We start from the raw sequence: 19453 nt of genomic DNA, 5'->3' as shown, positions 1-19453 counted from the left end.
CCAACAACTAACAAAAAAAAAAAAAAAAAAACACAATCGTCGTCCTTCCACACCTTGTAGAAAAGGCCTGGGCTCGAATCTCTTCTCGATGGAGGGAACATTAAGTGCCCCTTTTTCTTGGTGGTTCAGTTACTCGGTCTCGGGCGAGGATTGCATCGTTTTGTCTCCCGAAATTCGAGTTTTGCGTCCAGAAAATAGGGATGCTGATCGAAGAATACAGGATAAGTTATTAAAGTCACAATAGACTCGGCGCTTCCGTAGTCAGGTGGGCAGGAGCAGCAGTGTGTAGCACACGCTTCTTGATTAAACCGGGGTTAGAGTCTGTGACCACCAAATACGGAAGATGCGGAAAGGTCAGGGAATGACCACCGCATATCCCCCCGGAGCAATACGGCCTTAGTTGCTACTGCTCCTAAAAACCAAATAACAACAACAATAGATTCTGTTTTATTGACTTAATTGCCTTGACGTTTAGCACACACAACCACCACCGGTAGCACAAAATGTTCGACAATTTCTGGCCATGAGAAGCATGATTGGTTGTCACTTTCCGAAAGGGCGAAGACATCGAATACGTTTTGGCGATCAATGAAAAATCATTGGGATGGTGAAGGGATTCAGAAAACAGCAGGGGCTCCTGCTATGTTTTCACTGAAGATAGTACAGTTTAAGTCGAAACTTCGAAAGTTTTAACACGCTCAAACCATATAGGACAACCATAAGCGATAATTGGAAGAAACACAGCTTTGTAGTAAAGCAAGAGCGGTTTCCTGCCAAGACCCCAGTCAGATTTAGAGATTCTCACTATGGCCTTAGTAAATTTCTTGACCGTCTCAAGAAGATTGTCGATGTGTAGGGTGAAGTCGGTCTAGTTGGTCATCTAGAACGACTCCAAGATATTTCAAATTACAGACGTAGGGCATTTGTTTGCCATCAAGCTTAATATCAAGAGGGCGGTTCGGATTAAACTGATGGTTAAAGGACATCATCTTGGTTTTTCGCCTGAGATATTGTAAATTTGTTTTGTTTGGTCCAAGCAGTTAGGTCCATAAGGACTCTTCTCGACGCCCTGGTTTTAAGCTGAGACCTTGAATATCCAGAAACAAAAAGAACCAAGTCGTCTGCATAGGCAGTTAGGTGGATGAACTCAAATTTCCTGATAAGTTATCTATTTAAAACAATGTTCCAAAACAGAAGTGCCAGGACAGATCCTTGAGGGCATCCACGCGAGCGAGACCTACTAATTGTCTGATTTTTAGATTATACTTGGATAAAGTGCTTGGCTGATGTGATTTGTTTAAGATACATGGGTTATGAGAGACGATAAAGTCATCTAAGAGTCGTCGATGCGGACGGTTTCAAGGAGGATTTTATCCAATCCGTTATCAGGACTAACAAAAGTGATCGGATTAATCAAAAAAGACATGCCTCTAGAATCAAAGATACGCTTTATGTTAATGTTGTTTATAGCTATTACAACAACTTGGCAACAAGGGATTATGGATAGCTTGCTTCGCCCATCTATGATACGACTGTGCTGAACTCAAGAACAATGAATTCTTCAAGGAATTTATCCGATATTTCATCACTGTGCTGATATTTTTTATATGTAACTGTGCAGGAAGTAGCTTTAACCACTGTGAACTAGGAAAACTCATAATCCTCAAATCAGACTTCACGACATTTTTTTATCGAAAGCATCCATTTACCAGAAATACTGGAAGATGAAGCGAGAAGGTCTCGCTTCATACCTGTCAGCAGAATACATGTACCTTCTACACCAGCAGACTAGAGTCATTTGGCCATTTCCAGAACTCCATTCTGATTGAAATATTCAACCAGAATTTCGGAAACGAGCAGTTGACGACAACCTTTGTTTTGCGTTTTAAATTCGAGTTTTGAATTGCAACATTTTGTTACCATCCAACACTACATATTTGATTATTCCATCTGATTAATTGCAGATCGTTGTTTTGAACTGTACTATATGTACATCAATATGTTTTTTTTTTCTGTCGCGCTTATCACATTTATGTTGTGCGTATTTTTTTGAAATAAAATAATATATAATGAATTTTTTATTGATATCAGGTAAATTTTATAATATTATCCGAAGTGTGTTGTCTATATATATGTGTATTTTTTAATTTTCAATAAATATTTTAATAATATTTGTATTTTCAAGTGTTTCAAAAACCAGAAGGTATACGCTATTCATCAAAAAAAAATCCAGAGGGTATATGGTATATATTCTCCACTACAGCCCGGGCTGGGACTACAGTATTTGTTTCTTTACTTTTAATGTATATGTTCATGTTTCTTTCTCTCTCGTTTGATATTTTGGAAGAGTAGTGTACATAAATTGCAGATGTTTGCAAGTTGCAACAACATGAGTAGACAGACTGGTTTGCCAACACAGCATCTTCTCGTCCCTATTTAAATCAAGGACACATGTCTTCACGTCTGCGGCTAATTATCTCATTAGCAAAATGCGCTCGGGTTTATGGTAATCATGTCTTAGATCATTAATAGCAAACGCCTCGCAGTTCAAAGGTCAAAGGAGATGTTGGTTGTAAGATAACGATTAAGAGACAAACAACACTGCGAATGCATCAGCAGAAGCAGAATTAATGATAATTCACTAATATTTGCTTTATTTGGATATGGTTTTGTGATATGAATACTCAAAGATCAGCTTTCTTTTTTCTTATATTAAAAACTCTTCTGCATTAAATCATGTTAAACAGTTGGGTTGTTTGGATTAGCGCCAAGTGAAATCAAACTACATCCATCCTAGAAAGGCCAGTTTTCTTCCTTTTTTTTTTTTTGTTTGTTGAAACAAAAAAAAAACCTCTGAGACTGGATAACTCATCTCACGTTGAAAAACAATGAATTTTTGTTGTCGACAGTATTATAATCTTCACCAAGGCACTTAAGTCTGAAATAATTGTCAGAAGAGTAGGAATGAACCAAAAAAAAAAACGGCGCTTGCTGTAATAATGACAAATGGGACAATATTTTATTCGTAGACCTCACCTTGTGATCAGATCTTAAAATTTCAAGAGAGGCATGTCTTGGGTCTTGTAGACGGCAAAGTCCGTAATGATTTTTGCAGTCTGCAAGATCCAAGGCCTTAACTTTCATTCACGGGAAAAGCCTTTTAAGTTGTTATATACGTAGACTCTAGTACATACAGTTCAATGCAATTGCGAGTGTCTGTTAAAGAACGAGAGCTCATTTGTGGTTGGCATGAAGTTTCGGTATATTGTGCCTGTAAACTTCATGTGTCTTGTAGACGGCAAACCTTCTGTGTGTTGATCATCTCTTTTCCGCAATGAAAAACCCCAGCTGCTGGGAAGAAAAATTCTCCATCCCCATTCAAGACTAACTTTTCCGCCTCTCGAAAAGCTCCTCAGTTGCTTCTGATGACTCTAGGCGAAGGTAATTATAGAAGGTTATGACCGTGAAAAGAAAGTTCGTTGCGCTTATATCACTTATCTGATACACTTCAAGTTAAAGATGCTGATTTGGATAACCATCTTGAATAGCCTTCACTTACCACGTGGGAACACCTTCAGTGTTATTACCCAAAAGGACTTTCATACACCATACACAGGAACCGTCAAATGTCACGAACCCTCTGCTCAGTTGCTGCTCTGAAGGGGAGAGGTGTGTATATGTGTTTCGTTCTGTATTGCATGGTAGAAGCTGTAGGTGTAAAAGGCTAACAGCAGCAGATCACGTGTTCCTACCCTGCGATATAAAACAGGTGGGTTGATAGTTACGGCTGCTGTATGTGCAGGATGGTGCGAGAATGAACGAGACGAAAAATTTAAAAGACTTTGAAAGTGGCATGGTAGTCAGAGCCAGATCACCGGTTTGAGTATCGGCTCCGATACCACACCACTGTCTCGAATTTATCGCGATTGGCCAGGTAACTAAATATCACCTAGCCAACGGCGATCCTGCGGTCGGAAACAGCTCGTTGATTCGAGAGGCTAACAGAGGGTAATTAAAATTTGTGCAAGGAAACAGAAAGGCTACAGTCAGTGAAATAACAACCTAGTACAACAGTGGAAACCAAAGAGGCATTTTAGAGTGCGCAGCTTGTCGTAACGTGTCAAGGGTGGAGTATCACAGTTGACGACCGAATCGGGTTCCATTTCTGTTAGCAAAAGAACAGTTACGTTGTCCGGGCTGCTTCCTGACGTTTCACGGTGATGGGAGGAACAGAATATGGTGAAATTAGCATGATTCCATGGACCCATCCTTTCGGGTATCAACACTGCAGGCGGTGTAAGGAGCGTTTTCATGCTGCATATTGGAGCCCTTTGATACCAAAGAGCACCATTTTGTTGTAACAAATTATCTGGAAATGGTTTCTGACTAGGCTCATCCCTTCATGGATGTTGTATATCCATCTGCGAATGGGTTCTTCCAACAAAATAATGCCCTAAGTCACAAGTCTAGAACTGGTTCAATAACATGAGAGTAAATTCATTCTACTATTTTCCCGTTCACTAGATCTCAATTCAGTTTGAGCACCTGTAAGTATGAGGTGAAATGAGTTCTTCGAAGCAGAGATCCGCAACCATTAAATTTGCAATAACTGTGGGAAGCAATTCAGTTAAAACGGACAAGCATCCCCTTGGCACACTTTGGATACCTCAGGAATCCATGCCACGACGAATCCAAGCTGTAAAGGTAATCTGCGGCTTGCGCGGAATTCATTTCAAATATGTATACTGAACGATGAACACACGGAAAGAGCTAAAGTTTCAAGGAAAATAACAGTCTGATTTGAGTGAAAAATGTCGTATGATGTTCCCACATTAACAACGATGTCCTGCATCGGCTGCTAAAGGCTTGAATTCAAATTCTACCAATAACGCGAGCATTTTTTTTTTACAATGGCTGGGTTACTGTAGTTGGTCTCAGACGAGAGGTGATGTTTCTCTCTCTCTCGTGGAAATGTGTTTTTCGTCCTGCAAATAGGCAACCCGGTGAAGAATACATGCTTGTTTGTTATTTGGATTTTAAGAGCATTAGCAACTAAGGCCATATTGCTCCGGGATATGCGGTGATCATTTCCTGACCTTTCCGCATCCTCCGTATTTGGTGGTGACGGGCTCGAACCCCGGTCTAATCAAGAAGTGTGTGCTACGCACCTGCTCCTTCCCACCTGGCTACGGAGGCGCTGGAAGAATACATGCAGTTACTGGGATAATTTACCGATGCCTCATAGCGTTAGATGCTGAATATGTGTGTACTGTATATGTGTGTGTTATCATACACTGATGTGCAAAACTTAAGGACCAACTTATTTCTAAAGATTACAACCACAAAATCTTTACTTAAGGTACTCTTTACTGATGAGAGTAGATTCTGTCTCAGCAGCGATTCTGGACGTCAGCTAATCTGGCGAGAGGTTGCCACACGGTATTCCCCCTCCCCCCCGCAGTCATCACTGAAAGGGATCGATATGGCGGTAGATGTGTTCTCGTCTTTTTTTTTTTTTTTTTTATGAAAACCCCAAACACGAAAGGTATCAAAACCTATAGTACTTAGTACCATGCATGGGTTGAACGAGAAGTATGGGGGAGGGGGATGCCAGAAACTTTGCTTTAGAGACTAAACATGGGTTTAACCACTTCAAGCCTCTGGGGAGGCGTTATCTTGGATGGATGAACAAAACTCCAGATACTGGAAGGCGGTACTGTAACCGGTACGCGCTACTGTACTGAGGTAATCATTACCCATGTGCGTCTGTTTCCAGGTGCCATTGGCCCCGAGTTGGTGTTTATGGATGATAAGGCTACACCCAATCGCACTGCAGCTGTGATATGCTTTTGGAAAGTGAGGACATTATTCGTATGGATTGGCCTGCCCGTTTCTGACGATCTTAATCCCATCGAAGACATATGGGCCGTTCCGGGGAGACGCCTAGCGGCACGCCCACGCCCACCAGAAAATGTTCACCAGCTGAAGATGGCTCTGACAGAGGAATGGACGATGTTACCGCAAGAACTTTACAACAACGATGTTCTAAGTATGGACAGGCGGTGCAAAGCCTGCATCGACATTAGGGGTGGCCATATCTCCTACTGATGACCACCTCTTCCCTTTGTTCCATCTTTGGCAGTGATGCATCTGTATCATGGTGTTGTTTCCTTCATCATTTCTGTACCTCACGAGGTTCCTTTGGTATGCTTTTCCCATATCCAGGCCACTGCTATGAGCAGCAACAGTTGAAAACCTGACTGGTCCTTAAATTTTGCACTCCAGTGTACTATGGTTCAGTGAATTCTGATTTATGCGTTTCAGAATATACTGAATTCCGATTATGGTTCCTGGCTTCTTGTGATTTCCTTCATATGAGCAATCTTCCATCGGTTCTGAAAAGCACAAATCGAAATTCATCGGACCACATGACTTGTTTCTACTCCTCCTGCGTCATTCCTTTGTTCGTAGCGCCAATGCCGCTTGTTTTTCGGTTGGTGTCAGCGATCGTGGCTTCCGTCAAACTTCTTCCTCCCGTAGTGCATTATTACCTGTTCTTCACTTTGTCAAGTACTGATGTCTTGTGATGTTCTGGCATTAAATGTAGAGATTAATTGTTCCCTCGTTTGGCAGCTATTACACAGGATAATAAGCTCTGATCGTCGAGTGCCCCACTCCTTCACCTGACTTTTCGCCCCCCCCCGTGCCTGTTCCTGGTCTTTGAACTCTCGACAAGTACAGTCGTTCTTTCTGCTCTAACGCCTGCTAAACGCGCATCGACAATCATACATCATACAAGATCTCACGGATATCGACGAGATCGTGGCCGTTCCCCATTGCTGGAGAACTGATGTAGTTAATAGGCGAGTAACATGGCTTTATAGCGCTTTTCTGTACATGTGACCTCTTCGAAGTACAGTATATACTTTTGATAGATTTTTGATATAGACTGGTTATAATAAAATGGCCAGGCAGTGTATGTAGCCATAAACCGTAGTAAAGGAATTATAATCACTCTGTATATAAATGATACAAGGAATAGATTATATGTGGGTGTAAAGTTAAAAGTTAAGAATGACTTCTACTCTCTCTCTCAGTTGAAATTCTTCTAATCATCCAGCTGTTGCTTCCGTAGCAATTATGTGACGTCACAACAGTTGTCTATTCAAACTAGGCAGTCGCTTTACATGGCCTACTCAGCGTTTATCAGCATGAGTAGATTGCTACTGATAACACAAACACGACACTTCCCTATATGGCCGTTGAGGTTTTCAACCTACGAGAGACCAGTGGGCTATTGAGGGTTATGTGATGTCATCTTTGCCGTATATTGTCTTTAGTAGTCGGGTATGTTGCTCTCATTAGTAGCTGAACTAGTATCACCCACGCTTTTATATTCAGCACTATTTCTCATTATGTTAAGAATGAGAAATAGTGCTGAATGAGAAATAGTGTCTTAAAATAAAAAAAAAAAGAATTAAAATGAAATAGAACAGAATTCAGAACTGAATTCTGAATTCTATTCTGTTAAACTGCACAAGATTAATCAATTAACATCATATCACAGAAAGCAGTTGAACTGCGCAGTTCGTACTGTGCAGTCCTTTTCATAAATTATCCAGGCCGGTGCAAAATTAAAGTATTTTCATCTGATAAAAACAGTATCTATGAGGATTAGTTGCTTCTAAGAATCCTTTTCAGCTTCTTTAGAGGTTTCCTTCGAGCATAATACTGTTGCACTTGTTACACGTATTAACTTTCATGATGAATGGTTTCTTAATTGCAGCTGGTCCGTGGAATTACCGCGGATGTGGTAATATTTGTACTCACAATTGCTCCTATTCTTTATCCAGACCTTGATAATTTTTTGTGGCTTTTCTCGAAACACCAGGAACTGTTCGGAGATTTCATGTCAAAATGTGCGGTTTCACTAGTCAACGAGCAACTTTCAGATGGCCAGCTTAACCTCGGGCTCGAGCCGGGTTGGGTCAACCCAACCCGGTTCGAGCCCTAGAGTGAAATTAATTATGTTATCCATACTGATCGAAACCCAACTTCTTCTTCTTTTTTTTTTTTTTTTTGTGTTTTCTACGCTCACCCTGCTAAGGCTCGGTTTTTTATTTTATTATAATTATTGTTATTATTTATTTTATTGGTTGTTTGGTTTATAAATATCACAATAATTGGAACGTTTCACCTCTATGGACTGTGGCGTTATTAATAATTAACGTAACATAAATTCAGGACATGGTGCAAAGGATTTTTCTGATTTTTGAGGGTTTTTTTTTTTTCATAAAGAATAAAATAGCATGAAAAAAAAATACAAAATATAGAAAAAAATGCTTATTTATCATCCGTTAATACAGCATTCACAATTTTATTTTCGTCATTCGTCTGTTTGCCGAAGTTTATGGCGAGTCTTTCACCCTTGTTTATTAGAACTCAGCTTAACTATTAATTCTCTGTTCATCTCAATTTTTCAAACATCTCTTGGCAAATCTACGTGTATATGTATGTTAAGCACCACAGCAATTAAGGCTATGAGGCGACAGCATATTGTGTGTATTCTGCGGTCGATTTCCGGGTTTGTTAAACGAAAAATCCAGCCTTTCATGGAGGAAAAAAAAAAAAAAAAAAAAAATATCCGTGCGGCTCTGCCTGATTTAACTAGCTCAGCCACGTTATGAAAAAAAAATCTCTAAAAATTATTCATCTCATTGGGGCGATTTGAATCCCGACCATTTTCAGCCCGAGATGAAAGGAGTGTCATAGTGGGTATACCCACTACGCTACCGCATCTTGGACTGTTCATTTGGATTATCAAGCAATAAAGATCTTACAGTTTAAATGGTTATCGAGTGATTTCTTTGATTCCCAAAAATTTCTAATAAAGTACCTGGCAAAGTGAGGATGAATTGGCACGTTCTCTGTATTTTTGGAATATTAATGTCTCACGATGAATATCATTAAGTACATTCGGCTATCTGATATCTGTATATGTATATCCTTAATAATTTAAATTAATATATCTTAATTCCACTATTTTGGAAATAGTGGATTTTTCATGCCTTCTCGATGGTATTTTGTCGATGTTGGAATCGGAACAGAATTGGTAAAATCGGGACGGTTGTGGAGATTAACACAACTACGCTGCTCGTCAAAATTAACGACACGGTGTAACTGTGCAGCTTGCGATGAAGCAAGACAAAATTTGGTATGGTGGTATACTATACAATAACGGTGAAATGAGGAGACAGCCAGAAACTTCGGACAGGTACAAGGGACGTTTATAGGGCTGTATAGGAATTACCAAAAAGGTCACATTACAGAAGTCGACACAAGATGCTCGAAAATATGGTCACATGATATCAGTATGGAGTATGATCCCGCCATTGGCTAAATAGGTCTGACAGCGGTGAATCATGCTCGATATAAGGGTGCCTATAGGATTCTGTGGCAACAAATCCCATTCCTCCTCCAGCGCACACCTTAGCTCACCAAGTGACCGAGGAGTTGGCTGTCGGCGTGCAATGTGACGCCCAGAGCGTCCCACACATACGATCGGATTTAAGTCTGTGATCGTGCTGGCCACGGCAGTCGTTGGATATCTTCAGTTTCAAAATATTCCTCCACCACCTGAGCTCTATGTGCAGTGGCATTGTCGTGCATGAAAAGAAAATCTGGGCAACCGCACCCCTAAAAGGCCACAGATAGGGTTGAAGGATATTTTTTCGGTACCTTAGCGCAGTTACAGTATCCCCTGTCAAAAACGTTAAAGGGTGCAACAGTTGATCATTATTTCGTCCCACACAAGAACACCGCCTCCACTGTAAATGTCCCTTTCTCTGATATTGAAGGGATGGTACTGCATTCCTCGTTGTCCTCTGATGAAATAACGTATATAATGAGAACAGAACTGAACCCCCATTTGCCAGGGCTCCAAGTAACATATTCATGGCACCAGTTTTGACAAGCTCTGCTGTGCTATGGGGTTAATGGGATAAAAAACCACAGACTTTTTTTTGTGTACCAGGGTGATTCACTACCAGTGCGACAAACTTGCAGGAGGTGTAGGGGACACAAAGACGAATCGGAATCACATAGCATTGCAGGGTCCGAAATGCCTTCGTCATGCGGTAGAGGACGTTGAACGGAAGGTCGCGTGAATAGCGATCCCACTGGAAGTCAGCATTTGCGAACCGGTTCCCGAGGCAGTCGGATGGACGAGTATTCAAACGTTGAACTGGCCGACATGCACCTCGCGTATGGAGTTGCGGACTGTAACGGGCGCGCCGCTCTGCGCTTGTACCAGAAACGTTTCCCGCACAGGCGTGCTCCTCATCATACGATTTTCGCACGTGTGCACCGAAGGTTACGTGAGACTGGTTGTTTCACGAGAGGTACCATGAATCGAGAGCGAACGACGAGGACGCTAGACAATGAGGAGAATGTCCTACGTCTTGCAGAAGGCAATCCGAGTACGAGTACTCGACGATAGGCCAACGATTGGGTATTTCCCAATCCACTGTATGGAGGATACTGTCAACAAACCAAATGAGTTCATACCATCTGCAACGCGTCCACTCATTGGAGCCTGCGGATTATCCACTCCGGAGGACTTTTGCTACTTGGTTTCTTCAACAGAAACGGTTCGCAAATGCTGACTTCCAGCGGGATCGCTGTTCACGCGACCTTCCGTTCAACGTCCTCTACCGCATGACGAAGGCATTTCGGACCCTGCAATGCTATGTGATTCCGATTCGTCTTTGTGCCCCTACACCTCCTGCAAGTTTGTCGCACTGGTAGTGAATCACCCTGTAGAGTCCACTTGAATTGAGCCTTAACACAGTCCAGTTGAAATGTTTTCACCTGTGGCTGCAGAAACCTCAAGAGACAGTTGATGACAGGGCATTGTAGGGTTCCGTCTTGCTGTTAGAGCCAGAAGTCTGTTCTGGTTGACGTAGCCTTCGGGCAACCTTGGTCAGCTCTTCATGTAATGGTTCTTGTCTCCTGAAACTTCTTCTATAGTGCCGAGTCGACACTGGGTGACACATTAAGCCAACATATCTCCTCCGCTTGCAACTGCCCGGCTTCAAGTCGTCCAACGGCCCGTCATCGTCATCTAAACGACGATGATTGGCCATCCTGAATACTGGAGATGTGGCTGTCCCGCTGAGCAAGCCAAAAAAAGGGAATGAAATGATGTGGTTGCAACGCGTGTTTTTTTGGCATGAATAATTTGCATAATGTGCGACTCTGTAAGTTGGTAGGTCGATTTCTATTGGATACTCGGAATTTGCATGACAGGATGTCTCTTGTATCAAATATTCGCATTCGGACGCTGTTCACAATAAAATGTTCATGAAAAACATTTTGTTCTGTTAATTTTGTCGAGCAGTGTAGTTGATTCACAGACTTGAGCTTGTATATCCTTGTGGCAACAACTTCTAAATGTTACTTTTGTTTGTTCCTTGATGCTATCAAAGACATTATCTCAGGTATGGCAAGCTGTGCTTGCTAGCTGGGAGTCTAAAACGCTGATTGAACTGATATTTGGGTGACACTCAAATCAAGTGAACCTAATTTCTGCAAAGTCCGGTTCGTCTGTGACAGCCATAGCCTCTGCTTGCACCTTCACGATGGTGGGACTGTAAGTAATCCTCGGATATAATTCCCATGTGCAAGTCCTGAAATGTGGCACCTAGCATGCTGGAGGTGGCTGCCCAGGTGCAAACCAACATAAGTAGGGGTCAAGGTGTGGCGCTCACACCACACTGAGGAATGCCGTCCCTCTGTGTTGCCAGGTAGTACAAGGTGGTAGGTGACTCTCATCAATCGGCGCAATACCACCACTCTGCTTATTAGATTATTATTATTTTTGTTTTTTTTAGGAGCATCGGCGACTAAGACCATGTTGCTTCGTGTATATTGTCTGTAAATTGCGTGTGTTCTGAAGTCTGTTTGCTGGACGAAAAACCAGAGTTTCCGGGAGAAAAAATCCATGATATCCTCGCCTGAGACCGACTAATTCAGCCACATTGTGAAAAAGGCCCACAAAAATTCCTCTTTTTATGGACGGGATTCGAACTTGGGTCTTTTCCACCCGGTGTGGGACCTATTGGAGGTTTGAAGCAGTGAAACTCATGTTTAGTCTCCAGATCAAAGCTCCAGCAACACCCCCCATCTATTCCATCTTGCAGTAGGATTGATGCCTTTTGAGGTTATGTTGGGCATCATGGCGAGATCCAGTCTTCTTTACATTTCCAGGGTACAGCTCTAAAACGGTGTTCGTAGGCCGGACGCTAGATAGTACACCGGACCGAACCTGCTGTAGGAGGCTTCCGGATCAGCTAGTTTGTAATCTCACTGCCTCTACACTGCCAGATAGTGACTGGAGGGAGTCCGAGTAGTGTGTACGCAGGGGACATTGTCGATGCTACGTTATATGAAGGAGCTGGGTATACCCTACCGTGTCTACGCCATATCCAAATATTTTTACATACAGCATGTAAAATTACTTCATACAGTATGTCCTCGCCATGTTCCTTCTGAATACACCGTGAATTGTCAAACTAAGAAAACAAACTTATCTGAGGAAAAGATCTAAACCTCCCAAAAACTTTCTCATTCATTTTACAAATATACATGGTCTCAGTTCTAACCTCAGTGATGTCCATTTCCACTTATAGTTTGGCAAACGCCACCCCATGTACTTTTTCTGACATAGTCCCAATTATCGGTTGATTCAAACACTGCTTATCTCAGTTGTCCGAATTATTCGCTGTATGATTCCTTTCGCTTCAAAGATGGTACCTGTGCATATGTCCGTTCTGGTATTCCCTGTCAGTCAGAGACAGTAATTTGGAATCTCCTCTTTTCGATCTTTTCTATTCTCTCTACCACATTCTGTCAAATTCATCTGTTGCCTCTATCGTTCTACCAACTCCACTAATCGCTTGGAACTCTTTCACTTCCTCTCTTTGAAACTTGACTTTCTCCAGTCTAACTTTCCTTGGTGATATTATTTTCCTTGGTGATATTAATGTTCACAACTCCAGCTGGCTTCCATTTCGTAGTCACACAGACCCAGCTGGTCGAGATGCGGAGGCTTTTGCAATTACTAATGACCTCACACAGATTGTTCATTTACCTACAAGAATACCGGACAATCCTAACCACACAGCCAACACGCTCAATCTTTTTCTCACAAACCACCCTTCTAAGTTATTATAAATACTTCCATGATTACTGTTCTTCTGAATTTGCTTCTATAATTCGCACTCTCTCTTTCTCTTCTAAAGCAGACCGAACACTTGCAGCGACTAGCGAACATCCTTTTACTTTCCCACTTCAAATTCACAGAACCAACTTTTCTTCTTCCTCATTTATTCATTCAACTTCCGGTTTCTGGAACAACCTTCCTTCATACGTATTTCATAAAAATTACAATCTACAAAAGTCCAAGTATAATGTCAACAAATATTCTCCTTAATTTTCTCAACCTTCAACCCATGCACGGTATTGAATACTGTAGGTTCTAGTATCTGATGTTTGAGGTTTTTATAAAAAAAATTAATTAATAAACCTTAATTTTAAAAAGTTGCCATGTTTAATAGGTATTACTTTTCAGCCCAAACGAAAACCCGAAATTTCTTGATAATAATTGATTAAATAAACTCTCTACTCTTCCTGAGTCCGAATTCCGACCGCACGGTCTGTTTACCGGACCAAGCCCGTGGAGGCCTTCCTTACACTTGTGTTCCAGATGGAGGTCTTAGAAATGTTGTCTGTCTTAAGCTAAGCCCCGTTCAGTGTGATCTCGCCACCTGTCCACGATCATAGTCACTCAGTTAGTTTCTGCGTGGTGCAGCCTTGTGCATCGTTATTTACACTGATATAAATTAATTTCTCTCTGCAATATTTCAATTATCAACAATTTACAAAAAAAGAAAAAAAAAATACGTATTCGTTAGCGCCCTAATATTTTGGTAACATAATGAATGTTCTCTAGATGAAATTCAAAGAGGAGTACTGTTTATGTACTTTATGTAACCTGTATGCGGTGAAAGTTCAAGGAGAATTACTGTTTGCCCTTTAACCTATTTTCACTTTTCCACTGCATATAGGTATAAATTTGCTTTTTTTTTTTTTTGTTTAACTGAACTATCATGTGGTGACGCTAGTAAAAGTACTAATGTGAAACGCACGAGCATATCCCCGCCCCAAAACAAATTTTCTGAGTGTGCTACCGTATTTGTTGGAACATGGACTGGAATGTCTGAAATTGAGATTCCTTTATTTAGAAAGGCTCATTCATATGAAATGGGCTTTTATTTTCCCCTTGGAATAAACATTTAGGCTACGAATTATTGCATCTGCAGAACAGAATAGCCAGTGACCTAATCTTACCTTTTTATCTTTTTAATTATTGAGGAAAAAAATGTATATTAAAAATATTTGAAGCTGTTTTTCATCTTGAAGCCCAGGCTGCGCATAATTTTATGCGTGGAACGCCTGCTGTACTCCCTAAAGGAAGAAGAACATTTCCTGGATCGAATCGTCGCAAATGATAAATCTTGGTACTACCACTAAACCTAGAGACCAAGTGCAAGAATTTTCAATGAAAGTAGTATAGCTCCTCCACAACAAAAAAGATTCCCATTGGCCCGTCTCGATCTTTATTTTGATATTGTTGTTCCATAGCGTCTCAATTAATGCCCATCATTACAGCGAAATAATGGCAAAATGGCCAGGAAACTTGATCGTGACATGGATTGTCCACGACAGCATAAGCTGTTACAGCCGATGACATCTAGGCTCAGTGGTACAAATGTGAAGGGCTGCACACCCAACTTAAAGCTCTGTGGTCCACTGTGATTACCAAATTTCGGCTTCCTGAGAAAGAAGATCGTCACACATTGAGTTGACCAGTAACAACGCAGTTCTATCTCGTGTGGTGATCGACTTATTTACGCTGCAGAAGCTTACTTTTAATTAATCAGATGCGTATCTGAACTGTTTATTCCTGAAGTCTCTTTCATTCGAACACGCTTACACTAAAACTTGAATTCATATAGTATAGATTTAATTACATAGAATTATATAAACCTCAACGTGAAGAGAGTAAAACATGCACTTCTCAAGGTTGAGATTCAAAGGATAACACAAGATCATCTATCGGGTCGCTACTATTTAATATCTGCATTAATGACCTGGCCCCGAACCCTTGCTCAGGAGTAGTAGTTATTATTTTATGTTGACGACATCAAGCTTTTAAAGTGTTGCAGAATCCAAATGAGTTGTATAAATTTACAGATGGCCTTGTCAATCTTTGGCAAGTGGGCATCAAATAATCATCACCTAAAACCCATAATGAGAGATTACCACAATCCTTTTTTTAAATATTTATATTTGTCTGTGTTCTCATTTCAGTAAAGATGGGTAGATGAGTAAGGTAATTAAATCCATGTCTTATGATAATTATTGCTCTTTAATGAGTGTCTTCCGAGTATGCCTAAATGGAATACTCAGTTCACTGAGGTATTGCTCAAGTGTCTATTTCAGGCATTGGCAACTGTGCACCCATGCCACCTAGTGGCACGTAGGAAGACTTTCTGCAGCACCCGATATATGCTACATTTGAATTTTCCATATACAGTATTATAATTAGGATATATTTTTTCAAGTGGTACGCATGAAAATTTTTATAGTTGTAATAAACAAAAAACTCACTATGAAAAAGGTTTCCAACTCCTGGTTAATTTTTTTTTTCATGTATTTTCTCTCAAGGTAGTTGTTACATATAAAAATGACGATTCGTTGCTTTACATAATTAATGGATGCGATGTGATGTGAAGAAGGATAAACTAGTATAAATAGTTTTACAGGTAGTAGTAGTCAAACTGTAGTTTATCCACGGTTGGCCATGAGATGATAAAATAATACCAATTTATGTTTTATTTATTTATGCGAAACGTTATTTATATTTTATTTTAATATTCTCAGTAGATACACTGATCTAATATTAAGTTTAATTTAAAATGTATCAGGGCTATGACTGTCTCAAAAAATTAGGTGTATGCAAGTACCCGAAAATGTATTCCGGAATACTGAACAAAAACATTGACTACTACAAAAATACCCGCTCTCTTTAATCCATATTTCTTGTAACGTATGAAAAATGCAACTAAATGGATGTTGTTTGTATAATCGACAGAGAAAGCGTATTTTTTCCTGAATGCGCAGGCGCGTTAGGCAATTAATGGAAGAATCGACATGTCGAGCGCCCATTTCTTACTGACTACTATAGAAAGACTGTTGCAGACTATGTGGATAGTCACAGGCTGTGAATCCACATATTTTTCAACCATGAATCTGTCATCAGGAGCTAAATACGTGGTCTGATCGAATGCCATAAAGATAATATTTGCGAAAAGTCGAGGCCATCTCTATCTGAGTTTGGGATGGGGGAAAGGTTCATTTTTCAGGAATGGGGACAGCTGGGTATAGCGCATCGGCATTTTTTTTTTTTTTTTTTTTATCAAGTGGGGGGGGACAGCACCTTTTAGAAATTAAGTTTATATTTTTAAAGAGTATCAAAACACGTGAATCTCGGTGAGTGCCTAACCGAAAACATAAAACACACACACCGTGGTTAAGTATTTAAACTGCACGTGTAGTGTTACACAAAATTATCGTGGTAACCAAGGGCAACCGTACACATCAGCACTTCTAACTGGACGTGTGGGGCATTCGGGTACATGGCTCCCCACTCCTACTTTGTTCCGTTATGCATAGGTAATCATCTCGCAACAGTGTGCTCACCTTACTCGCGTGATTTACAGACACAAGCGAAGGTCAGAGAACCTCCCGGGAGGTTTTGCTTAGACTATATCGTAATTACCTCCAACCTCTGACATTTGAAGGAGACACACCCTGCTATTGGCTGCTTCCACTTGTGAATAGCCATCCCAAGTTTGGCTATTTCTGACTGGCGAGTTCAGAGAAAATACTTCCTGACGGCATTGCCGCAGCGGTTAGGAAATTGTGACCGACGGAGATTAAATGTCACGCGTGCTGCTGATACATCGAAACTAGGCCGAAGTGAGATCGCTGGGTTTCACTCCGTCATATCTACCTTATGAATTTTAGATTACAGAATAAACCCACCTGACGGCGCATGCTATCTTTGCTGGGGTGGAGAGGTCAGTTAGCTTCGCATATTATTAGGAATGCGTGTACATTCCGTAAGTAGGGCAATAGCGTCAACGACTTTGGATTGGAACGAGCTAGTGAAAAGTCACCTTTGCTACAAACGATCGAAGCTAACGACTATGTGAAGAAAACCATCTCCTCAGGGGAAAGAACCAGTGGTGGATATCTGAACTACTCTGCAAAAAAGTAACTGGGTTGTAACATCGATTTTCTTATTTTCCATTAATTATAGTATCAAAGAGGATTTCAACATGCTTTCTTATTTTCAATTAATTATAGTATCAAAGAGGATTTCAACATGCTTTCTTATTTTCCATTAATTATAGTATCAAAGAGGATTTCAACATGCTTTCTTATTTGGGAAACGTAGGATGGTAAAATTTAAGGGCGGCGATATGCTGTCTTATACGAGGTTTTAATAGACATTTTAGGACATCCTCACCTCTCTTTCATCTCGTGATTTATGAGCTTTAATAGGGACACCCACCGGAGATATTCAGATTACTTGTGGGCTTCTGGTTTTTAGGAGTTGAATACTGTGATTTTTTTTTTTATGATTTGGTAAATTTAATACAGGATGTTTCAAAGTTGTATGGAACAAATGCATATTCCACAGCTAAAAATAAAGGGAAAAAAGTTCCTATAAACTTATGTCTCAATCTTTATTTCTGGGATATTAAATTACTTTGTGGGATCACATAGAATCCACGGTTTATTCTTCGGGTATTATCACAAGACGAACTGGACAAGACATGTGTTGGGTCTGAATGTCAGTTCAAATCGGTGGTATATGTGTGATGATACTTAACTATGTAAAATGGCAAGGAACACAAGTTATAATTCAGTGATCACTGAATTATGACCACCCATCCGTAATAGACTATGCCGCATAGCTCGCAGTATAGAAAGCCAAACAGCTTCTTACGCTAGAGCGTAAGAAGTGCTAATTTGCATCTGGTCCTGCAAGTCAAAGTGCAATTATGGGAATTAGTAAAGATATCACGAAATTTCAAAAAAGGTATTATTGTGGGGGCTCCTTCGTCGGGTGTTTCCATATCGGAAACGGCATGCCTTATCGGTTGCTTACGGCCCACTTTGGTTAAGGTGTACGAAGAATGGTGTCGAACGGGTCAAACACCTCCCACTGACGGAACTGTAAAGGATTACGCAAAGTGAATGTTCGTGGTGAGCTTTGTATGGGCTCAATGGCAGATCACTGTGCGACAGTTGACATCGCAATACAATATGGGGAATTCAAGAACAATATCCCAAATGATGATGCGCCACATACTCAGGCGTATGGGGTCCACAGCAGGTGACCCAAGTTGGACACTGGAGGACTGGAAACGAGTGTGCTGGTTGGATGAGTCCAAATACCTGATGCAACACACGCCGACGGACCTCTTTGTGGGTGGCGTAAGCAGCACGAGTCCATGGACCTATCGTGCATGGTGCCCACTATCCAGGCGGCTGGCAGTGGTTGCTTAATATGGGGCGTGTTTTGTTGGCAAGAACTAGTACCTCTGCTACGTATGGACCAGTGTTTCAGTGGTGAGGTCTGCCGGCAGCTCTTAGGAGACCATGTACACCCTGCCATGTTGCATTATTTTACGGACAGAAACTCGATCTTCCAAGACGTTAATGAGCCGTGTCATCGGGCCCGCATTGTGCATGAGTAGTTCGAGGAACACAGTGAAGATATCGCCCATCTTGATTGGCCCCAAATCCGCCTGACCTCAATCTAATTGAACACCTGTGCGATGTTTTGGAATGGGAAGTGAGGCGCATGGACATGCAGCCATCATTTATTCCTTCACTGTGGAAAGCCTTACAGGCAGCATGGTTGCAGATCCCTATGGACGTCTTCAGACATCTAACGGAGTCAATACTTAGGGAAATAGCGGCTGTTATCCGTGCGAACACTAGCTTAACACAGTATTAGGTAGGTGGTTAATTTAGGTGGTTAATTCAGTGATCGCTGTGTGTAAATGTAGTACTGCACTATGCTTGTGCAATGTGTGTTTTTGTGTTGTTTCTGGACATTTTGTTACCAGTAAGAAGCGATTACCAGGAAGGCTGGTAATCGCTGCTCCACGCCACGAGAAGGCGGGCTACAAATGTACTTGTATTGTCCTTATTGGACCAAATTCGCACTCACAGGCAAACAGGCAGTAGTGAATCCCATGCAAGACGAACCGAGAAATTGTAGTTTGGAAGCTGACGAAACCATTAATAATCC

At 41.1% G+C, this 19453-nt stretch overlaps 1 protein-coding gene across 1 annotated transcript in view; it reads right to left on the bottom strand.

Moving 5' to 3' along the window:
• Positions 1 to 7336: 7336 nt before the first annotated feature.
• The window catches only part of LOC150081924 (ras-related protein Rab-38-like), a 154313-nt gene continuing 142196 nt past the window's right edge, over positions 7337 to 19453 (bottom strand). Inside the window, exon 12 of the mRNA XM_090380367.1 lies at positions 7337 to 7455. Coding sequence (XP_090236493.1) covers positions 7337 to 7455 — 119 coding nt within the window. The remainder of the gene's footprint in view (positions 7456 to 19453) is intronic.

This window comes from Mastigoproctus giganteus, chromosome 8, assembly GCF_048544385.1.
Source record: "Mastigoproctus giganteus isolate SK-2022 chromosome 8, ASM4854438v1, whole genome shotgun sequence".
NCBI classification, from domain to species: Eukaryota; Metazoa; Arthropoda; class Arachnida; order Uropygi; family Thelyphonidae; genus Mastigoproctus; species Mastigoproctus giganteus.
The sequence above is the reverse complement of the archived record's forward strand: the minus strand, read 5'-3'. Positions and strand labels throughout refer to the sequence as shown.